Source organism: Thermomyces dupontii (assembly GCF_041956625.1).
Source record: "Thermomyces dupontii strain NRRL 2155 unplaced genomic scaffold VTN31scaffold_6, whole genome shotgun sequence".
Taxonomy (NCBI): domain Eukaryota; kingdom Fungi; phylum Ascomycota; class Eurotiomycetes; order Eurotiales; family Trichocomaceae; genus Thermomyces; species Thermomyces dupontii.
The window spans coordinates 314147-336136 of NW_027192312.1; the positions used below are offsets into that span (position 1 = coordinate 314147).

Consider the following 21990-nt stretch of genomic DNA (forward strand, 5'->3'; position numbering starts at 1 on the left):
TTCTCAAATAGCGCGAGCGGAGTTTGATGTGGTGATGGTCGTGCATGACGCTGAAAGCGCCCTCGAACAAGGGTTCTTTCCCATCTCGCTTGACATAGATGCGGGCCCAGCCCACCTTGGTCCAGTGATTCTCGCGCTCCTCCGTCCATGCCGACCCTTTGAAAACGCGATGATCCCGCTGGTTGATGGCTCCGGAGCGACGAGTGTTTCCATCGTCGTCGAGATATTCGATCTCCAGTCCATGTCCGAGGACATCCGGGTTCGGTTCCAGATGCAGTTTGAAGCGCTGGGCTCGGTCATGGAGCGTAAATGTGATGTCGAACTGAGATGTCGAATGGATCCGATGCGACGGGGTGTGGATGACCGGGTCCTCTAGCTCGGAGACGTAGGAGATGGGATCCGGTACGCGCGACGATCCTACACCTTGATCAACCTCATGAATTCTTTCTAGAAACACGCGAGATTTCCTACCGTAGGCAATTACACTCCAGACGAAGAGGGCACCCAGAATGGCCGGCAGCCAGCCATGGGGCCCCTTCATATCGGACAACTTGGCAGGCCGGCTGCAGTCGGCGGCGCGCGCTCGATTGCGTCCACGCTCAAAATATTGAAATCAAATTGACACACTCAATGAATCCGCTTTATCGAAGCCGTCAATTTCCCAGTCCGAGGTCCCGAGTCGTCACAATCGTCGTGTTCGCAGCGTCGACTCCGGGTCACACAAAGTCGGATCCAGGTTTTTGACTCTTCACATCGACCGCAACGTGCATACGTCAGCCCCGCGGCGACAAAGGGAACGTGGTGGCTGATACCATCAGCCCAAGAGCAACCAGCTTTGATTAGTCGACGCTTGTTGCTGCAAGTTAAGCCGGAAGGCTGGAGCTGTCAAATCGGCGGAGGCGCAGCGAGCCTTGGCGTTCACCGCAAGGGACCAACACAGTTAGTTGGTGGACAGGATTAATAGACGGATTATTGAAGACCGGACAAGACGGAGATAATAAAAAAATAAAGACGAGAGCCCCGAGAATGAGGAGTGAGAAGAGGTGGTGCTGAGCCTACGTACTCATCTGGGGGAGCGGAATAGGATTTCTTAGTCAGCACGGCAGTGTTTGAGCCCTGTTTCTGGAACTTCTGGGTCGAGATTCTCCGGAGGGTACCTACTGAGTACGCTAGGTCTTTTCTAGTAAGGCGCGTTCCTGAAATAGATGCTTGAATCTGCAATGACGGCTGTGATTGGCTGGGCCTTAGCCAACATGGGGCTTGTCAGAGGGGCTTCCTAATTAGGCATAGTGCATGATAATTCTAACCGCTGAATGGCTAGCAGGGTTCGATCGTTTGTTGCCTCAGTCCTTCGACAACGGTTAGACGTTGGCGAGACGGGCGCCTACAGTGGCCTCTAAGAAAGAAAGATGAAGTGTTAAAAAACCCGTCAAGTTTGTAGTATTGTAGCATGAGAGTTTCAAAAGACAATGGCTCCGATGGACAAACACCTTGCTACGAGTGATCGGCTATATGAAACCATTCGAGTTTCAACGGGCCGGATTACACGACGATCACGTCCAGTTGTCCACCCCAATGCCTCCATTTTCAATCAGGCGCCGCATGATACTGTGCATGCGCTGCCAGAGCAAAGTACGGGACGGACACACCACAGCGAGGACACAACTCATGGTGGTACGTCCCGTCCTCGCCGTCGCTCTCCTCCCAGGAAACTTCTGCGACGATGGTTGAGGAGGCGGCCGTTGTCAAGTGCGTTTCCTGCTGACGGAACATTTTGCTGATATCCTGCCCGCGGCTTCGCTTACTCTCGGCGTCCGCCATGTTAGTCACGGCAACGTTGATCAAGCCCAATTCTTCCAGGGATCGCGCCGGAAAAGACCTGCGGAACATGAACAGCAGCAGCTCATCCAAGAGGCGTGTTGCGATGGCGTCGACGTCGTCGTCGAGGGAGAAAATGAAGGAAGGCGCCGGGGCAGAGCGTGACACGCGCTGGTTCATGAAGCTGTAGTCCCGCGACCCATCCGGCATTTTTGGCGACCGAAGCCGTGTAGAGAGTCGGACGGTACGCGGATGGGCGAGCCAGCGCAACTGTCCCGATTCCGTCTCGTCCCTCTCCGTCAGGTCGGCGCGCATACGCCGGATCAGGCTGGCCGCAAGACGGCCAAGCTCTTTCTTGACTGCTTCGTGATGGGCCAATCCCTTGTAGGAATCCTCAATGCTGATCTGAGTAGGGATGCTTCTCGCCTCGAGAACCTCAGAGTTGTCCACTCCGTGCAGCAATCCCCATACACGAACCCCGACATCCTTGGAGGCGCCAGGTCCACCAAGAATTGTGGCCAGCATGGCCGGGCCCATCCCCGGAAAGAGCCTCACGTCCCGTACAGTGACTTGGTCCTCTTGACTGCGCTCGACATAGGGCTGGAATGTCGGCTCCCGGCCGAGAACGTGCGTGCGCAGTCTCTGCGCTGTCTTGAACCCGATGCCGGGGACTTTGCCAAGCTCGTGTGAGTCCATGAGCTTGGTGACGTTACTTGTGCAGCCGTCGTCATCTGCGTCGACAGAGTACGGTGGGATCAACGTTGTCTGGCTGTTGGGCTTGTTCAAGTTGCCGACGAGCTTGGCCAGCAACTTGTTCGTTGACACTCCTACGGTGGCCGTGTAACCCCGCTCCGCATCTAAACGCGTACGCATGTAAAAGGCCAGATGGGACCCAAGGATAAGACGCAGACCCAATGGATCAGAGAGGTCCGCGCCGGTGCCCTCCGGCATTGCCGGATACGTAGGGCCGCAGTACCGAGTCGCATCGAACTTGAAACCTTGGGTTGGATCCTCTCTGTTCAAACAGAAGAATGAATGCTGCAAGTCTTGGTGGTTCAGCAGCGCGACATTGTAGTCTATCATGTCGGTGACGTCAAGAAACACCTAGACCAGGCATCAGCCACACTGACCCGCTGGGTTTATCAAGTGCATGAGCAACCGACCTCGTCGAAGCCAAGCCTTTCAATCTTGGAACCCCACAGAAAGCCGCGCAGATAAGCGTACAGGCTCTTGGAGGCATCGCGGAACTTGCTCAGATCCTCGCCCAGGACGATGACGACGTCTGGACAGATCCTCTTGGCGTCCTTGACGAGCTGGAGTTTCCTTAGGCCGCGACGTCGCGCCTCGTAATTGCAGGTGACAATGATCTGCTTCTGCTGGATGGCCAGAGGCAGCGATTTGAGCGCCGGATTCTCGACCTCCAGTACCGACGCATAGAAGCAATCATAGTCCTGGTTCAAGGTCAGTGGCTGAACGAGATGCGGACTACAAGGCCGTACATACAAAGTGGATGATGACGCGGCCGTTCTTCTGTCGCGGCACCGCCATGCGGCTGTGCTGGCGTCGACATGCCCAGATTGAATCAACTGGATTGTCTTGCTCTCAACTTCTCATCGGAGTGCATGGATTCAGGACCAATCGGCCTGGGTTGGGCTATTCACAGGCTACAGCGTGATGTGCTTTGGATAACTTATGACCGGAAAATTGAAATTAAAGGTTGAACCCTTGAACAGTTGAACTCTTCCGAATAGGTATGCGGCGTATTGCCTGAAAGTTTGGGCTTTGTTTTGGAATATGATTCATCGTTCTTTTCAAATTGTAAGTAACTTATACTGTTTTACTCGTACATAAGTAACATAACCCCCCTGGAAAATGGAAAATTGCATTGGGGCAAGTTCCAACAAAAATCTGATAGGTTACGAGTAGTCCTAATCAGGTTAGGGCATCCTGACTGTTCCATCTCGAGCCTCCCGACAGTCCTCACACGGCAATATGGTTCAAAGAACCATTGAAGTGCTCTATCAATCAATTTCTCTAGCTCTCCATCTCTTCCCACTCTTCATCCTCCGAGTCGAAATGGAAGCCCTGTTCGTACCAAACCTCAGTGCCAAGTTCAATCAGGTCCTCACCACTCAATTGGACGTCCTTTTAGTTCTGGCTCCTTGGCGGGCGGAGGAATAACCTCTCAAACTCGATCACGAGAGGGCCTCCGTATACAATGATTTTCTCATCGCGCTTATAGATCGTGATGATTTGTTCTCGGTGGGGAGGTCCATCGCAGCCACAGGGGCAACGGCGCCGTGCCCATTTCTCGAGGACGATTTCCGGGCTATGCCGATCAATTTGCAATGTCAGAATGAAATTCACGGCTCCATTGGCCTCGCGAAGCCAGAAGCACACATCAGACATTAGCTTCCCTGGCGTGCCTGAGTGAGATATCTCCAGCACCCCGGCCGGCCATTCTTTGCCCCGACCCGGTGGGGGTCTGCATGGTCGCCACTGGAAATCTGCTCGTTTGCTGCCCTCCTCGCTATCACAGCCCACAGCCCAGCCGGCAAGGCTCCTGGAAAGGCCCATAGAACTAACAGCACGCATTAAGCGGGAATCCAACATCTCTCTGGCCCGCTCGTGTGCCCTCGACACCGCCCCTCGAACAAGCAGAAGCTTCTGACTTTTGTCGTAAGCGACCCAGCTGCGGGCGACAGCAATGTCTAAAGTATCGACAAAGTAGTGCTTAAAGGCGTTCTTGTCTACACCGGTGAAGAGCACCCATTCATTGTCTCGGATCGTTCCTCCTCCGAGTCGAATATCCACACGCTCCAGAGTTGTTGGTGTATTCCTTTGTATTTGACTCGTTTGACGCAGGGTTCCAGGTAAAGGAAGCCCTGCCCAGGTGCAAGCTGCATTTTTGACGACATCGGATCAGAAGGAAAAGCCAATTCAAAGTTCTATCATTGCGAGGTGAGTGTCAATTGATGGTGATCATTCAACTTGCAGAGTTAGTTCTACTACTCCGTACATACTCCGGATGTTTCCTCCAACAATGACGTCATTTATCAGGTACTGACGTCTGATCGGTTGGAACATGCCCTTGGTTTTTTTCTGATACAGTACACCCCCCGGGACCAACGGTAACCTGCAAAGTTAAGGACGACATCATGACGATAGGGCCTCTTGTACAAATAGTCCCGGACCCGGAGCGGAATGCTCAGTTTACGGAGTTTGAAACATGCAATTCAACTACTAGTACCTGCAGCAGGTGTAAACTGGTACTGCTAGTTGAACACAATGCTCAATGGATTGCGACCTCTGGTTTTCTAGGTGTCCTGGCAATTTCACGGCTCTTATACATGCGATTGGATCCAAACAGAGACAACATGTCAGGAAAAAAGAAAAAAAATATAGCTGAATCACTTCCTGCTGGCCCTCCATTCAATCAGAGTACTCCGCACGGACTACTATCGTTTATCGAACTGTTGCGTTCATGAGACCGTCTTCTGGCAGCTTCAGATATATACTCGGGGTGTAGTATTGGCCCACTCGTGGGCCCGGTTGCAACATGAACTGTGAGCGAATAAATCGGACTATCTATAGCCTTACAGTTTTAGCATGCCAAAGTGTTAGCAGACTCAGATGGTACCCATACATGATCAATATGTACCTCTCTTTTCCCCCAGCCTCTCAGCGCAATCGGCAGCAAAACGTTCCGTTACCCTCTTGAGAGCGGTCATGTGGACAACCAGTGCGGTGGCGTCTCATGGTGGTCTGTTGACAGCTTGCAGGGGTCATTGAACGAAGAACCCTTTGAATGTTACCGGCCCAAAGTTCGCCCGGGAGATAATGGGAGGACTACGTTGTTTGTAGTCATGGCGGTTGATTCTCTGAATGGTGGCGCGATGGCTAGAAGTTGTTGATGTCGCCGGTTTGTTTACTTGATGAGTCCGCATACTCGATGTGACGGGATCGTCGCGTGAGGGTGTTGGCCCTGCTTTGCAGGCGAGTCCATGATCACGCGTGCTGGAACCAGTTTGGCCGCATTGGAGCGTTTCCTTTCGCTCGGTTTGGGGCGGCCCTTTTCCTGTCTTCTTGGAGAAATCCGTTGCCGCGGTTCAGAAGGATGCCGGGAAGGTGAAGCGTCGGTTGATGCGTCGTCAGTCGGAAATGACTGCCTGACCAGAGTTCTCTCCGTTGATGTTGAAGAACGTTGCCGCTGCGGAGACTTCCGAGAGTCATTCCTGGGCGCTTGTGCGCCCGTCTGCCGTCGTGTAGAGCTCGCCTTCCTCGGTCTGCCACTTCCCAAATGGCAATTCTTGTCTTCTGGACGGCTTAGAATCATGTTCAGGGAATTCATCGCCTAACGAGTTGATTCCGGGGGAAATATCATTCGTGAGCTCAGTAACACTCTGATCCTGCGCAGACTCAGAGTTGCCAGATTGGGGAGCAGTTACAGAGGCTGGTGAGAGACCCCTTCTACCACTGTTGCCCTGCCGCGACCGCTTCGACCTTTGGATATCTCCCAACCCTGTCGATATCCGGTTCGTTTTTTTTTTTTTTTTATTTTTTTTTTTTTTTGTATGTCCTTTGGGGCGTCAGTGGGTGACACTGGAGTTCGTTCAAGAATGTCATTCAGTCTCAGTGAGGTCCTCTTCAGGCAGAGGTGAAACTTCTTTTGCTGCGAGACTCATCCTGTTTTGCAGGAAGTCTCGGTATCCAGCAGAGAGTCCTCCCATAAAGTGATCAAATGCGATCCAGTTGGGGACGGGATAGCCAAGATTTTCCAGCCCAGTTCTGTTAGCTCGAAAGCGTTCCACGTAAGGTCTGTCACCACCCATGCTCTTGGCGGACATGGTGGACATTCATGAATCAGACGACGACGTGGCTGCTGGGTCGTTCAGCAAAAATTGTCTCGATTATCTCCCAGAGTGAGGCGGCACTCCCATCATCCGGGAGTGTGATCCTGCTACGGGCAGCAGTGGAAACAGTGGAGGGAATAGTAGGACGTATCTGGGGTCCGTAGCCATCGAAGACTCGTGCCAGGATGAACTTCTGGCCGAAGGGAACCGGTCACCGGGACGAGAAAATCGCGGTGATTGCGGGGAAAGTCCGCGTCGAGAGACGTGCAATCTGTAGAACTGACGATTCTGGTCGAGAAAAAGCAGGCTGGCTTCAGAGGAAGTAGAGGGCCATAGCCTAATGGCGAGAGCTGCTTGGAGGTCGGAACTAATTCGGACCGCTACCTCCTCCGTACTCCGTTGTCTTCTCTCCTCCGGCTCGATCATTCCTAACTGACTCGGGAATTATGCCTCTCAACCTCAGGGGTAACTTTTGTGGGACGGCCAGATCGAGGCTTCTCAACAACATGCTCGTCAAGAATAACACCACCACGGAAGCCCCGTTCCTTTGCGTTTGCGATGATCCTGCTGATTGTGCTTTTTGGCACGCCAGTAATGGCAGATATCTCATCGTACTTGAGCTTGGAAAACACTGCCAAGGTGAGAACCTGAGCGCGCGTGGCGATACAGTAGTGTTTCGGCATCTTGCAAAAGTAGGAATCTAGCAGCTCACAAAATAGCCCATGTTAGCAATGCACGGCCCAATTTTCTTCCGACTTTTGTGCTCCAGTACAACCTGAAAAGTTGAACTGCCCTGGACTCCTTTCGGATAGTTATGCAGGAACTCGCAAGTGGTTCTATTTGTTTAGGTGAGAGACCTTTCATGGGTTGTCTTGAGATAAAGTACTAGTACTTCCCTTCTGAACCTTTCGCTGATGCATGGCCGACATGATGCTATTGAGATGTGACGTGGCAAGGACTCATTTGTCGGGAACCTTTTGATAATCCATCCCAGCACTTCTGTGCTATGCTTATCATACAGAACTAATTCACTGGTTCAAAACTCTTCTCGTGAATATCATGGCTGAAAAGTGAAAAAGCGGTGTGATAGTACTGAGTACTCTGTATACTACATATGGGCACTAGATACTCCGTACTCCGTAGTTATGACTTAGGTAGGTCCTTACTAGGATAGAAGAAATGGGAATCATGCAGAGTTCTGAAAAGCAGTCATTTGACTCATTATTTCTATCGATCGACATTATTTTGCAGCTCAAAACCTGGATACAACGAATTTTGTTCGTTGTATCCAGTAACGAATGAGATTCGTTAAATCCAGGAAATACCAAGATTGAGTGGTGCGTCCGAGGAATCATGGATGGATAGTACTGTATGAAGAGTTCCCGAAGAGTCTGTGTTGCAAGGTATTGAATTGAATGACCGAGCATCAACTGAAACAATCAGGACTTGTTCAAGATTGCAAATGAGACCGAGCAACATGTAGGTATGAGATGACATGCAGTATAGATAGTAGATAGGCTACTAGACCTAACGTGCTCTAACTACAGTACCTCACAACGCTAAGATTTCCAAGCTGACAGCCCAGGCCCCAGGGGATAAGCACTTCGGTCTTGTCACGAACCTCGTTATCCAGTGACAACATTACTCGCATGACAGAATGCCTAATCAAATTGACGGCAGCGACAAAGGCTTTGGCAACCTCCCCGGAACGGGCATGAGGCAGCTGACCTGGAATTCTTCGCGGATCACCCGTACAGATACTGTACATGTCAATCTAGACTTGGGATATATGCTCGATGGACGGTACCTGATGGAGCATAAGGTCGGCAATAGGCGTTTCTCCACCGTGTGGATGGTGCATGACTTGCGCGACAGGAAAGTTGTTGTCGCCTTAAGAATAGTACATGGCTGCATCAACCTACCTAGCGGAAAATCATCAGTAGAGCATCAAGTGCGCATTCACGCTGAGATTCGGCAGATTGCGAGCGACGGACGCCTCAAAGAAATGTGCGACATACTTGGATACATTCGTGGTATCTAGGAATGGACGGAATCATAGTAGGGTCTTGGTGCTGCCGTTGCTAGAACCGAGTCCCTCGATTTACATTGCTCGACAGCCTGTCCATGGCAACTCGTACTTGTTCGTATGTCTGCCGCCAAACAGCTGTTGGAGGCTCTGGAGGCGTTGCATTGTGTAGGGTAGGGATTATTCATTTCATCGCAGCGAGTGATCCTGATTTCCCTTCGCACCTACGCACCGAAGATTTTCTACCTCAGTGGCTTCAAACTTCAGCCTTGCCATGCACATCGACAATCCCGTCGTGCCGGAGCGGGGTTACCCCGCCGCTCCCTTCTGCTCGTCCGATCGACTCCCTGAAAAGCATCCCAGCATGGGCTGCGACATGCGGAGCTACATGGTCATCTTTGGGGAGCTTGTAGACCTGGGTTTCCCACCATTTCCAAGGCATTTTCCCGGAGGAATCCTCACAGGGATTGTCTATGTATACGCGTTTGGCCCGCTACCGAAGGAATCAGTGCGTCTTCGGCGACGAGGCGCTTGAATGGCGGGATGATCAGAACACTACGCCGAAGCCAAAGTATAAGTAAGCTTTCCGGATGCCGATCCGATGGCACGGAAATGGTCCGGTTGATTTGGAGAAAGTCTTCCGGTAGGCTATAATCCGGAGGAACTGACGACGGCGTCGGCGTTCAAGGTTTTGATGGGGAGATATGGTGGCTGATTGTTGTTCTTCATTTGTTCGCTTGCTCCTACGTTCGATGAGTGAACCGCAATGAGGTCAGGTAATTTTTATTTCTGCCGGTGTCTATTTACCGCCTTCCTTGCCTGATATGTAACTACATGTACGGAGTACTCCGTACTACTTACTGTAAATAAGTAACTTAATGAAAGTCAAACCTCGCATCGCACGGCCTTTGGAGTTCCTTTCGCTCTGTTCGGTTCAGGGCATTTGACACCGGCATAATCAGCACCACCGTGATTTTCCGGCTCAGAGAATGGAATTGTTTGATAAGCACGATCATCCAAAACAGTTAGAGTACTTCGGGAAGTTACACTACGTGCTCTGTAGTGTTCGAGTACGCACTACCTAAGCAAAGAAATCCATGATCCGTGCGCAAATTGTGGGGGCAGAACTTTGTGGACTCTGGATTCTTCGAGGCCTTGATCAAACAAGGGAAGTTGGTAGGTGACAACTCCCGAAATCTCCGATCAACTGCTCTTGCTCGGAGAGTCGATCAAGAACACGAATAGTATGACGACGATGGATGGACGCTTAATAATTCAATGTCGATGGCTCTGTAGACTAGGTAGGTGGCGAGATGAATGCTGTTATAACATGAAGTTGCTCACTACCGAAGGTACTAACCACTAGTCTTACTAGCTTAGAAACAATGTCTAAGAACTCAGAATCATGTTGGTGAAGTTATTGCCACCTGTTAGCTATGATGACGAGTACACTACATATCAAGCAGCACTCGGAATACAAACTAACTAGCAGAAGATTTGCCTTTGGCATCGGACACAGGAACGCCGAACGCCGGCCTCTTTGTTCGAAAAAAAGACGGAGCGAGATTATGTATGTACTCCGTAGACGAGAATGGCTTGCATATGCTCCAATCAAAGCGATGCATGTACGGAAAACTGTTGCTGTCCAAACCTCTAAAAAGAGAGGTCTAGAGCACGGAGTACGTACTATACTATAGTCCTATACTCCGTACCTCGAATCTAGACCATGCACTCCATGTGATTCGTAGTAAACCTAAGCACAGAGAAACCGCCGTCAACCCGAGTCCGGCGCGTTTGATCCAAAGAAATACCTCCCTTATCACAGTGAACTATCTACCTACGTAAAATAGGTTACTGATTTCCTTGAACTTGACGAGTGGCCACAAACACACTCAATTTCAACATTGAAGCGTTTCTTGAGATAAAAATAACAGAAACCCGCGGCAGCTTTACCAAACACGTACTAGCTCCATGCCAAGAAGGGACTTTATTTAGAAGTCAAAGGATTTTCGCTCCGCATCTTGCCCCACCGAGATTGACGAATCAGATCATGTACTTCCAGTATCAACCCAGAAGAGGAATAGAGAAGAGAAGAAAACGAACCCAACTGCGAACGAGAAGATAGTACTAAATAAATTGAATTCCCCCATCGCGCTTTTTCTGTTGGGAAGAGTCCTATTCTATATCTAATATAGAAATGGACAATCTGGCTTGCTGCTGACATGTTCTTCGTCCTTTGGTCGAGAGGTTTGCGCGGTTCGATGAAAGAGGTTCGACAAATTTAGCTGAGGAGGGTGCCTACAATCCTCTCTACACAGAGAACTGGACTTTCTGCGGACAACTCACGGCAGTCTGCAGGGTCTGCCGCCGTGTAGGTGGTCAGACAGACCGAGCGAAAAAGGACTAATAATATCAAACGCCGTTGAAGTCCTGGTTTTATATATGTCGTTGCTTGACGCCAGTTTTTGATGCGACGATAAAGATCTGTCGATCACCAAGTCGAACGCGCATTGCATCCCGCGACTGACATTGCATCTTCATCGAATACTCACACACAACGATTACTACTACTGTATTTGAAGATGATGCTCCTCAATCCATCAACATCATCCTCCATCAGCCAAACCACCACCACCACCACCACCACGACAACAACAAACAAGCGCCCAAAACTCTCTCTACAAACCACCGCGCTCCCACCACGAGCCTACACGGCTTCTTCCATCTCCTCCTTTTCGCCATCATCAGCGCACCGCACCACTTCACGATTCTCCTTCAGAGTGAACAACGAGAATGACCACGACGACGACGACGACGAAAGCGTGATTCCTTACCCACAACCTCGCGGGAATATCCGCAGTATCCTGCGCAACTCTCCCTATGGACGTCTGGGGAGAGGCCGTCGAGGAGGAGTATCATCTGCGGTGTCATCACTATCGGCGAATGCGACGGGCGCGGAAACAAAACATGTGTTTTTCCCGCCGAGGAAAAAAGTGCGGTTTGCGGCGCGGTTGGAGGAGGTGATTCCTAGAATTCCCGAGGAAGGCGGGGATTCGGATGGGGAGGTGGATGCGATGACGACGACGACGGATCCGTCGGATGCGGGAGATTTGCACGGAAAGAGGAAGCTAATACTATTTGCGCATGAAGCGCAAAATGGGAAAGAAGACACTACCTCGGCATTATCATCATCATCATCATCATCATCGTCATCGTCAGATGACTCGGACGAGTGGAAGAAGAAAAGATGGTGCCAGAAACGAACGGTTACCTGGCGCTGGACGCTGGACGACGTTGATGATAATAATAAAGTCCGTGAGGATAAAGATGAACAACCGGACCGGGAACCTGTACGGGATATTCCACCAGCTCCTTCGTTATGACTATATGGTTGGACTTGGATGGTACGATCGCTTCTTTTCTCTGACATGGTGTTTTATTACTTGGTGTTTCATTCATGGGATATATTCGACGGTGTGATATTTATCTTGCTGGTTCCTGTGGTGCTGGGTATCTTGTCATGATCATTGGACATACCTACTTGTAATGATTCTCATCATGAATCATAATTCACACTACGAAGTATTTATGCATATAATACACAAAGTCATGAATGAATGATGGATTTTATCCTCCCGTCTCCGTCTCCACATCGGGTTCTCTGCCAGACAACCCACTCATCCCCAGCTTCGCCTTGACCTTACCCAGCGCAAACTGCGCCTCGTGCTTGGCAAAGGCAGCGTTACGCGCCGGCTTCCACTGCATCATCCCGCGCTGCTTGCGGTGCTCGGTGCGCTTGTTGGCTTTGTTTCCGGTCTTTTCAGGAGAGCTCGTCATTGTGGAGAGTGTTTCCTCGGAGGAACTGCTGCTGCTCCGTGCGGATCCGTTGGCCAGAGGAGTAGGAGGAGTAGGAGGCTGCTGACCCTGCCGGAGTACGTCCCGGCCCTCGACGAGCGACTTTTCATGCAGCGCTCGCGTCTCCTCCGGCACCTCCAGCGCGATACCATGCGCCGGGCGGACCCCCTCCGACACGCACGCCTCCCACGTCTCAAACGTCTCGCGGGTGTCGTTGTCGATCACAAACTGTCCGTGGCTTTCATCCATTCCCGACACGAATCGCGCTGTGAACTGCAGGCGGCCGACCTCGGTCAGGTCGCTCAGCGATTCCAGCCCCAGGGATTTGTAGTTTTCTTCCGTGATGTAGTTCTGCACGAGGCGGTCGCCGCGCCGCGTTGTCCAGATGGGGAGGTCGATCGGCGTGTCCTCGTTGTCGACGAGGTGCTGCAGCCACAGCACCGAGTATGCCGCGGGGCCGCGCTTGCTCGGGGTGTGCAACTCAAAGACCACCGGCGACCGGTATCGATGCTTGACCGGTAGACGCACTTGCTGCTGCAAGGACGCAAAGTCGATGTTGGCGTTTCCGTCGCCGGCGGTTTTGCATGCCGACCGCGGGATCTTGCCCATGCTGCCCCCCGTGCGCAGCCGAATCTTGACTTTGTGCGAATACCCCTTCAGCGTGATCTGCTCCGATCGAAACTCAAACGTGCCCACGTCCCAGCCCAGCATCTGCGGAGGCAGCTTGGTCTCGACGCTGCGGAACAGCAGCGAGATCCGGACTCGGCCGAATCCAATCCCGCCGTCCAGGGGATACCACCGCGTCACCTGCGAGCTTGTCCGCATGATGTCGGACAGCTTGAGCGGAACCACCCCAAGAATGGGGTCGTGTTCCCGGTACCGCTGGTCCCGCACCGTGACCGTGACCAGCGCGGAGCGCCAGTCGCGGACAAAACGCTCGGTGCCGGCGTTGAAGATGGGCTTGCTGCTGACGGCTTTGGCGCGGGTTCGATAGACCTGCACAGTCAACATCTGCTCCTCTGATGAGACGTAGGACTCACCAATTCGTCATTCAATAGAATGGTGCAGTAGCTTGTAGGAAGATCCCCGCCCTGCTCTTCCGTGTTCTCGCCATACGGCTTGGCCGGATCATACTCATGGCCCTTGCGGCTGCCTTGGGTGCCCTTGATGTTGACCAGCTGCAGATTGACAATCTGATGCACGACAATGCTGCAAATACCACTCGGCCAGAGAGGATCTGGCGGCGTGTGCGTCACCGCGTCCTCCTCTTCTGTAGTGATCACGCCCTTCTCGTCCTGCAGTGACGGCTCATCTCGGAGTGTCTCCGGCAGCCGCTTGTTCCTCCCATCTGTTCGCATCTCCGGGCGCAGCCGCGGCTTGCCAAAATAACCAACCTCCCAGTGCAGCTCGCCGGGCATGCTGCTGCCTTCATCCATTCCCTGAAGCTGCGACACCTGCTGGTACATCTTGCCTGGATGCTGGATCATCTTCTGCAACGATACCTCGATCTTGCCCACAATGTCGTCCGCCGTGTTGCGGTCAGAGTCCCACAGCTCCACGCTCAACCGCTCGTCCGCTTTGATGTACTCGGGGTTGACCAGCAGCGCCGCCGACTCCTCCCACACCGGGTTGAGATCGTCCGTGATCACGCGCGTGCAGTACATCGGCTTGCCATACTTGGAAAACGACAGGTTGATGTATGGATCGCTGCCGCCGCCGTCGCTGCCACGCTTGTCCTGCTTGCTCAAACCGATGGCACGGTGGATCCGCACCCAGACCACTCCAAGCGCCAGGGTGTCTTTCTGGATGTCGTCTCCCTTCAGCATCATGCTGAGATCGAGCGACATCGACTTGGGCGCGACGTACAGACTCGCCGCAGCGCCAATGGCGGAGTTGACAAAGTTGGAGATGAGCGGCAGGTTCAGAATGTTGACCCCCTTCTTGACCAGCGGCACACAGCCCGCCTGCACATGCGGCAGGCCCATCAGGCTAAATGTCAGCGACTTGGCAAACGGCGGCTCGGGCGTCATCTGCAGCCGGAGGCGCACCGTGCCGACCAACTCCATCAGCTCGGCGAAGACGGGGAACGGCACGCCAAACAGGCCCTTGACTCCGAGATAGAACACGAGATGCATGTGCATGTTTCGTGCCTTGGCTGAGGCACTCGGCCCGCTCGGCTCGGCATGGTAGGCAAACGACACCTCAAAGTTGTAGTACTCGCCGCCCTCGCTGTCGGCCGCCGCGGCTTCGGGGTCCTTGTGTTTTCGGTTCTCCTCTTTGGCGTTGCGTTTCAGGTCCTCGACATGCTCGTCGGGCAGGGAGCGTATGCTCAGGATTCGAATCGGGTTGTTGCCCTGGTCAATCTCGGCGACCCGCACGTTCTCAATGATTCCGGGAACCGATGCTTGCATCACATCTTCCAAGGTGTCTGCGACGCCCGCGAGCATTTCCGGGTTGAGAAGTCCCCAGGTTACTCCCAGAAAGGCATTGAGCCACTCTACCGACTCGGGCAGCAGATTAACGGTTGCCTGGCGGCGATCAGCACTTGAAATCATCGCATTACTTGGGGCGATCACGCCCACCGTCTGACCGCGCAGCTTCTCGCTCTTCCATTCCAGCTCCTTTCCGCTGCGAACGACTTCCTTCATCCAGAGGTACACGCCCGACGCCAGACAGGCCGCCAGCGGGATCAGGCCCCAGAGCGAGCCGCCAAAGGCCTGGCCCAAGACCACGACGGCGACCACGATGCCCACGGACAGTCCGGTTGCTCGCCGCTCCAGCTCATCGAACATGGGCTGGTAGCTGGTCGTTGGGGTGGGATGAAAGAGCACATTGGTCTTTGTCCCGCGGACGGGCACGTCCGTGGTGGTGCCGAGGGCCATTGGCTCCGGCGGTGCCGTCATATCCTGCTTATACTTGTACTCTTCCAGGGACTGCGAGGCATCGGTGCTGAAATCCTGGAGCACATCAGTGTCCTCGACTTTGTCGACTCGTGGATCCAGGTACCACATACGGTTTGCTTTCCCAGGTTTGCATTCGGCACGGTCAACTACATTTCGTTAACCTTGACTTCTTTTTCTCCTCCCTCCCTCTCTCTTTCTCTCTGCTACAGCGCACCTGGGGATCCTCCACGCTCTTCATATGCTCCTTGCCCACATCCTCAATCTCAATGTCGCGTCCCGTGACCGGATCAGTCACCTGACGAGCATTGGACTTCTTTCCCGCATAGGGTCGCTCGGGTGGCTCCTGCCGCTGCCGGGTTTCCTCGTCGATGCGGCGGTCGCGCTCCTTCTTGTTTTTGTCGAGATTCTGAACAAACTGCTGGATGGTGGGGATAGGGTTCTGCGCGCTCCAATGGGCGGCCGGGCCGTGTTGCTGTGCCATTGTGGAAGGAGCGAGCTCAGATTGCAGCAAAAGGCAACTGCGGGCGTTAGCACAGAGAAGCTCCTTCCATCTCTCTCTCTCATATAGAAACGGGACCCCAGGATCATTACGTCATGCCTACTATGTATGTAGGTAGGTAGGTATGTACAACCTAGAGTGTAGTATTACTGGCCAAAGCTGGCTGTCAGGCGCTAGAGCCGCCATGGCCAATGGTAGCCCTGGCCGGCCAGAGGGTTCCATGGTGGACTGGCAGATGCTGAAGATCCTGCTTGGGCCAGCCAAAGCTAGATCCAAGACGGCCTGCGTCATGGACCGTGATGAGAGACCGGAAGCAGTAATCCCATGTACAGTAGGTACGGAGTACTGCGTACAAATGAATGAATGAATGGGAGCCTCATGTTGTTGTGCTTGGGAGAATCAATGCAATCAACGCAGACATTGGTTTTGCGCGCAGATAGCACTCTGTTTACTAGTCGATGCTACTTTGGCATGCTTGATGGAGTTGGAGAGAGTTGGATGAAATGCTTAGGCCTGACCTAGGGCTCAGGGTTTAGGGCAGGTCTGAGCTTGATCATCACATGCTGAGGCTAGCCTAATCGGGTTAAGCACCTTACTGGCACTCACACGTGATTGGTCCCCGGCTTCGAAAGTTTGGTTGGTTTGCATCAACCTCACCCGTGGGCTTCCACGTCAACTGTCCAACTCAGTACAGCTTGTTCCTACGAACAGTCACCACAACGGTCGTGGTTTTTCTTTGCTTGATTTCGGTGATTACGCTTGTTTGGTCATGTCATCTGCAGAGGAATCGCCTGCGCAGCAGGCGGCGCGTCGCCGTCGCGAACGCCGTGAGGCCAAAATCCGGGAAGGAGGAAGCGCGCGGTTGGACAAGATCACCAGCTTGAGTGGGCGACCAGTAAGCGGTAGGAGTCTGACCGGTCCAATCCCCTGGATCCATAACCGCGACCAGAACTGACCAGCACTTTTGAAATAGCCCGCGAAGATGCCTCCCCTCGACCAGCTCCGGAGACCGCCGGCAACGTTCCTGAACCGCCGACCCAAGCGGCACCGAAACCGGCAGTCGCGCCACCGCCGCCGAGTGCCGACGGCGACTCTCCCGAGAACATCCGAGCGCAGCAGGAGTATCTGCGCGCGCTTTTGCGGGCCCATCCACCGCAACAACAGGAACAGCAGAAAGTCGAGCAGGATCCGATGCTGAAGCTGCTCAGCGCGATGATGGGCGGCCTCCCGGGCGCGGAGAACACAGCGCCGGGATCCGACATGGGGCCTCAGACCGGTCTGCGACCCGACGATCTGAGCGCTGCGCTTGGTCTGCCGCCGTTCCTCTCCAAATCGCTGCTGGGGCGAGCACGGCGGGAGCCGCCGTCGCCGGAAGCGCGGCAAGCGGAATGGCGATGGCGGCTAGGCCACGCGATCTTCGCGCTGCTGGTGGGCCTCTACTCCCTGTTCCTCTGGTGGTCCTCGCTGGCCACGTTTGGCAGCAACCCCCCGCCCCCTGCTACGGCGCAGAATCCATGGACGATTCTGGCAACCGGGGAGCTCGCCCTGGGTGCTGCTCGCCTGCTCCTGGGGTCCGCGCACACGGACCGGGGGACGGCCGTGCAGCAGACCTTGCGGCATGCAGTGCAGGACCTGAGCATCGTGGTGTTTGTCCTTGGGGTTCGACAGTGGTGGACGGGAGGGGGGCAAGGGGTTGCTATTAGTGGTTAGAAGGGATAGATGTTCCTAACCCTAATCCTAATAATCCATGACTTCTGGATATGTCCGTTCCTGACAGGCTGACAGCCATCCGAATTTCCGATAACCAAGTTCAACAATCCGTAGTCTCCGTGCCTGTCCGCGGATTTGGGAGCTCCTATCCATCAACTCTACTTGATTCATGGTCGGGTCCGTCGGGTTCTGGAAGTTCAGTCCAACCGCCACCGTGCAGGAGACTTTTTTTTGGAGACCCTGAGCCAAACTCTCTTTTGACCGAAGACCATTCATGAGGAAGTTGTGTAGGGAGGTAATTACTGTATTTGGACACTCGGCAAAAACGGACCAGCTGGATGGATTTGGTAATCAGCTGGAAAATCAGTATCTGGACACGATTGGACGAATGGTGCAACCGAGGCCCCTGCATTGTCCCCAGCTGTTCCATCTCCGGGGAAAAGAGGTACTGTAACTTACATGAATTACTCTTCTATTTCCTTTCGGGGAAGGAGATAATTACCCGGTCACATTGGGATTTGGGCCCTCGCTTGGGGTTTGGCCCTAACCGGGTAACCCTGGACTGCAACGTCATCCTACTCGTCCGGTTGAGAGAAATCGCTCTCTTCAAAACACGGCTGTAACTGGCTTCAACATCGCCCAGACTCTTGGAGCAAGGAATCTCCAGACCGTGCGAAGGCTTCTTTTTCAACCAGACCGTGTCCAAGTGACCAGCAACGCCGGCATCAACGGGGCCGATAACATCACCGCTTCACCGAAATTGCGCAATTATCTAACTATTGGCAATGGATCGGTCTGATTCTAGACGCACTGCACCGTGTTCTGGGAGAAGACAGAGCATTTTTATTATCTCTTCCAGAGACATCACCGTGTCCTCCGGTCAAGTGGAATTGTATGTTGTATGTACTATGTATGTAGCAACCTGTTTCATCAGGCAAAGCCACCAACTTTTCTCTCCGAAGCTCGCTGCAAGGCCATGCCGGCCATGCGGCCAATCTGCCCCTCGCATGTTCGCACGGATCAACAGTCCCATGACTTCTCGGCTGCTCCAATCAGAGCCGCCCGCTTTGCAACCCTTGGAGACTTTCATCTGGGGAACGCCGGAATGGGGATTGCTTAGGATTTCTTAGCGCTCCGCCCGTTAAAGCAGTTGACGCTTTTAGCGGGAAACTTAGCGAGCTTTCTCCCACCCCGAGGCTGGCCGACTGCCCCGCTCCTCCAAAGTCCAAACCCCAAGCTGAACGCGAAGGCCCTCCCCTGGCTGGGGTTCCCTTGCCAACGCCCACGGGGAAAAATTCGACTTGATTGATCGAGTCGCATGGAGAGGCTTCGTCCACTCGTTCATTGTGGGCATCTGTCAGATGGCGAAACCAATCATCCGCCTGCAGAAGTCTCTCAGTGGACACTGCTCTTCCGAATCGGGACCATGACTTGTATGTAGGCAGTCCGGAGCAACGGAAGTCCCCGCATGGCCGGAGGTGAACCACCCTGAGTGTTCAGTAGGGAGTAGCTGGATGCCGGAAACCCGTCGCGCAAATATATAGGGAATAGTAGTAGAATTCCCCAGCAGCGTCATCGACCGCCCACTCGCCCCTCTGTTCTGGTTTTTGGATCCCTGTTATTAACCGGTTCCTTGCCCTTGCACGCGCTTCGACTTGCAACCTCTCCTCTCCTCTCTTCCTCCTCCCCGCTCTCCGGTCCCTCTTCGTTGCGCACGGCCGTTCGGGGTGTAGCTCGTCTGTACATCTCTTTTGTTTTTTTTCTTTGATCCATCACGCAAATCGCTGTGTTTAGCACATAGCAAATTTTTCGCCGTCCCCAATTGGACCAATTGAAGTCGCTTTCGAGGTAGGATCCGGGACGAACCAGCCATTGTGGCCAGAGGCAGAGGCAGCCTTTTCTCGCCCGCCCCGGCCGGTCTCGCAGAGGTTTCCGTGGCTGACGGTAGCGTTAGATCTGTCTGGAATCGCCCTCAACATTTTCAGAAGTTCGTCGCACAATGGCCGACGGTGACGTGGTAAGAAGAAGAAGAAGCAATGGGTCCTTTTGCATGCCGCAAAACGTCGCTAACGCCCGCTGCGCATATATACATCACAGTCCCATCACGCCGAGAAGTTCCCAGTCCCGAAAGAATTCACTGAAAACCACCCCACCCGCCCGCACCTGAGTGGGCTCGAGGAGTACAAGAAGCTCTACGAGGAGTCGATTCGAGACCCTGATGCCTTTTGGGCTCGGACGGCGCGCGAGCTGCTCACCTTCGACAAGGATTTCCACACCACCCATGCCGGCTCGTTCGAGAATGGCGACAACGCCTGGTTTATCGGTGGCCGTCTGAACGCCTCCTTCAACTGCGTCGACCGCCATGCCATCAAGAACCCCAACAAGCCGGCCATCATCTACGAGGCCGACGAGCCCGGGGAGGGCCGCACCATCACCTACGGCGAGCTGCTGCGCCAGGTCTCCAAGCTGGCCTGGGTCCTGAAGTCGCTCGGCGTGCGCAAGGGCGACACCGTCGCCATCTACCTGCCCATGATCCCCGAAGCGCTGGTGGCGTTCCTCGCCTGCGTTCGGATCGGCGCCGTGCACTCGGTCATCTTCGCGGGCTTCTCGTCCGATTCGCTGCGTGACCGCGTGCTCGATGCCGATTCCAGGATCATCATCACCACCGACGAGGGCCGCCGTGGTGGCAAAGTCATCGGCACCAAGAGAATCGTCGATGAGGCCCTCAAGCAGTGCCCCAACGTGCGCAACGTGATCGTCTTCAAGCGCACCGGCTCCGAGGTGCCGTGGACCAACGGCCGAGACCTCTGGTGGCACGACGAGGTGACCAAGTATCCCAACTACATCCCCCCGGAGCCGGTTGACTCGGAGGACCCGCTCTTCCTGCTCTACACCTCGGGCTCGACCGGCAAGCCCAAGGGCGTCATGCACACGACCGCGGGCTATCTGGTGGGTGCCGCCGCCACGGGCAAGTATGTCTTCGACATCCACGACGACGACCGCTTCTTCTGCGGCGGTGACGTCGGCTGGATTACCGGCCACACGTATGTCGTCTACGCGCCCTTGCTTCTGGGAGCCACGACGGTGGTCTTCGAGAGCACCCCCGCATACCCCAACTTCTCGCGTTACTGGGATGTGATCGAGAAGCACAAGGTCACGCAGTTCTACGTCGCTCCGACCGCGCTGCGTCTCCTCAAGCGCGCCGGCGACCAGCACGTCCACCACAACATGGAACACCTGCGCATCTTGGGCTCGGTCGGCGAGCCCATTGCCGCAGAGGTTTGGAAGTGGTACTACGAGGTGGTTGGCAAGTCCAAGTGCCAAATCATCGACGTACGTTTCTTTTTTCTCCTCTTTTTTGGCTTTGTATGGTTCTTGAGCTAATTGTTTCTCTAGACATACTGGCAGACGGAGACGGGCTCGCACATTATTACCCCCCTGGGTGGTGTAACACCCACCAAGCCTGGCAGTGCAACCCTGCCGTTCTTGGGCATCGAGCCCGCCATCATCGACCCTGTCTCCGGCCAGGAACTGCAGGGCAACGATGTCGAGGGTATCTTGGCGATCAAGAAGCCCTGGCCCAGCATGGCCCGTACCGTTTGGGGTGCGCACCAGCGGTACATGGATACGTATCTCAACGTCTACAAGGGATACTACGTACGTTGACGCCTTTCTTCCGTATCCGATGCACTTACTGATTCTCGCTTCCAGTTCACCGGCGACGGTGCGGCTCGCGACAGCGACGGCTACTACTGGATCCGTGGCCGAGTGGACGACGTCGTCAACGTCTCCGGTCACCGTCTCTCCACGGCCGAAATTGAGGCTGCTCTCTTGGAGCACGGTAAGACCCCTTCCTCCGACAACGATTCAAGCCGTCCTCGCTAACCTGGTTTGCAGCGGCTGTTGCCGAAGCCGCCGTGGTCGGCATTGCCGATGAACTCACGGGTCAGGCCGTGAACGCGTTCGTGTCCCTCAAGCCAGGACATGAATCCAGCGAGCAGCTGCGCAAAGACCTGATCTTGCAGGTCCGCAAGTCCATTGGGCCTTTCGCCGCGCCTAAGGCTGTCTACATTGTTGATGACCTGCCCAAGACGCGAAGTGGCAAGATCATGCGGCGAATCTTGCGAAAGGTCCTGAGTGGCGAGGAGGACAGTTTGGGCGATATCTCGACGGTATGGTGCCGAGCTTTCCCCCTCTTTGCTTGTGATGCATGATTCCGCTGACTCCAAACAGCTGTCGGACCCTGGCGTGGTGGAGAAGGTCATCGCTACTGTGAAGGCCTCGCGCAAGTAAGAAACCTTGCCGAAACGTGATGATTGTACAGTT

General features: G+C 54.1%; 7 protein-coding genes across 7 annotated transcripts; 3 read left to right on the top strand and 4 right to left on the bottom strand.

Annotated features, from left to right (window-relative positions):
- Positions 1-1587: 1587 nt before the first annotated feature.
- Positions 1588-3366, bottom strand: VTN31DRAFT_5962 (uncharacterized protein; the record flags this gene model as incomplete). The annotated part of the gene is made up of 3 exons (XM_069406519.1): positions 1588-2922; positions 2982-3269; positions 3322-3366. 3 exons carry the CDS (start codon positions 3364-3366, stop codon positions 1588-1590), a joined length of 1668 nt encoding a protein of 555 aa, XP_069259044.1.
- A 600-nt stretch (positions 3367-3966) lies between these two features.
- VTN31DRAFT_5963 (uncharacterized protein) lies at positions 3967-4431 on the bottom strand (the record flags this gene model as incomplete). The annotated part of the gene is made up of 1 exon (XM_069406520.1): positions 3967-4431. One exon carries the CDS (start codon positions 4429-4431, stop codon positions 3967-3969), a length of 465 nt encoding a protein of 154 aa, XP_069259045.1.
- A 3777-nt stretch (positions 4432-8208) lies between these two features.
- On the bottom strand, positions 8209-8699 carry VTN31DRAFT_5964 (uncharacterized protein; the record flags this gene model as incomplete). The annotated part of the gene is made up of 3 exons (XM_069406521.1): positions 8209-8431; positions 8479-8593; positions 8690-8699. The coding sequence occupies 3 exons, from the start codon at positions 8697-8699 to the stop codon at positions 8209-8211; spliced, it is 348 nt and encodes a 115-aa protein (XP_069259046.1).
- Positions 8700-11279: 2580 nt separating this feature from the next.
- VTN31DRAFT_5965 (uncharacterized protein) lies at positions 11280-12080 on the top strand (the record flags this gene model as incomplete). The annotated part of the gene is made up of 1 exon (XM_069406522.1): positions 11280-12080. The coding sequence occupies one exon, from the start codon at positions 11280-11282 to the stop codon at positions 12078-12080; it is 801 nt and encodes a 266-aa protein (XP_069259047.1).
- A 244-nt stretch (positions 12081-12324) lies between these two features.
- On the bottom strand, positions 12325-15936 carry VTN31DRAFT_5966 (uncharacterized protein; the record flags this gene model as incomplete). Its single annotated transcript, XM_069406523.1, has 5 exons — positions 12325-13548; positions 13593-15080; positions 15135-15509; positions 15566-15601; positions 15670-15936. The coding sequence occupies 5 exons, from the start codon at positions 15934-15936 to the stop codon at positions 12325-12327; spliced, it is 3390 nt and encodes a 1129-aa protein (XP_069259048.1).
- Positions 15937-16723: 787 nt separating this feature from the next.
- VTN31DRAFT_5967 (uncharacterized protein) lies at positions 16724-17664 on the top strand (the record flags this gene model as incomplete). Its single annotated transcript, XM_069406524.1, has 2 exons — positions 16724-16856; positions 16928-17664. The coding sequence occupies 2 exons, from the start codon at positions 16724-16726 to the stop codon at positions 17662-17664; spliced, it is 870 nt and encodes a 289-aa protein (XP_069259049.1).
- A 1999-nt stretch (positions 17665-19663) lies between these two features.
- VTN31DRAFT_5968 (uncharacterized protein) lies at positions 19664-21957 on the top strand (the record flags this gene model as incomplete). Its single annotated transcript, XM_069406525.1, has 6 exons — positions 19664-19681; positions 19762-20997; positions 21061-21321; positions 21376-21505; positions 21562-21836; positions 21898-21957. 6 exons carry the CDS (start codon positions 19664-19666, stop codon positions 21955-21957), a joined length of 1980 nt encoding a protein of 659 aa, XP_069259050.1.
- Positions 21958-21990: the final 33 nt, after the last annotated feature.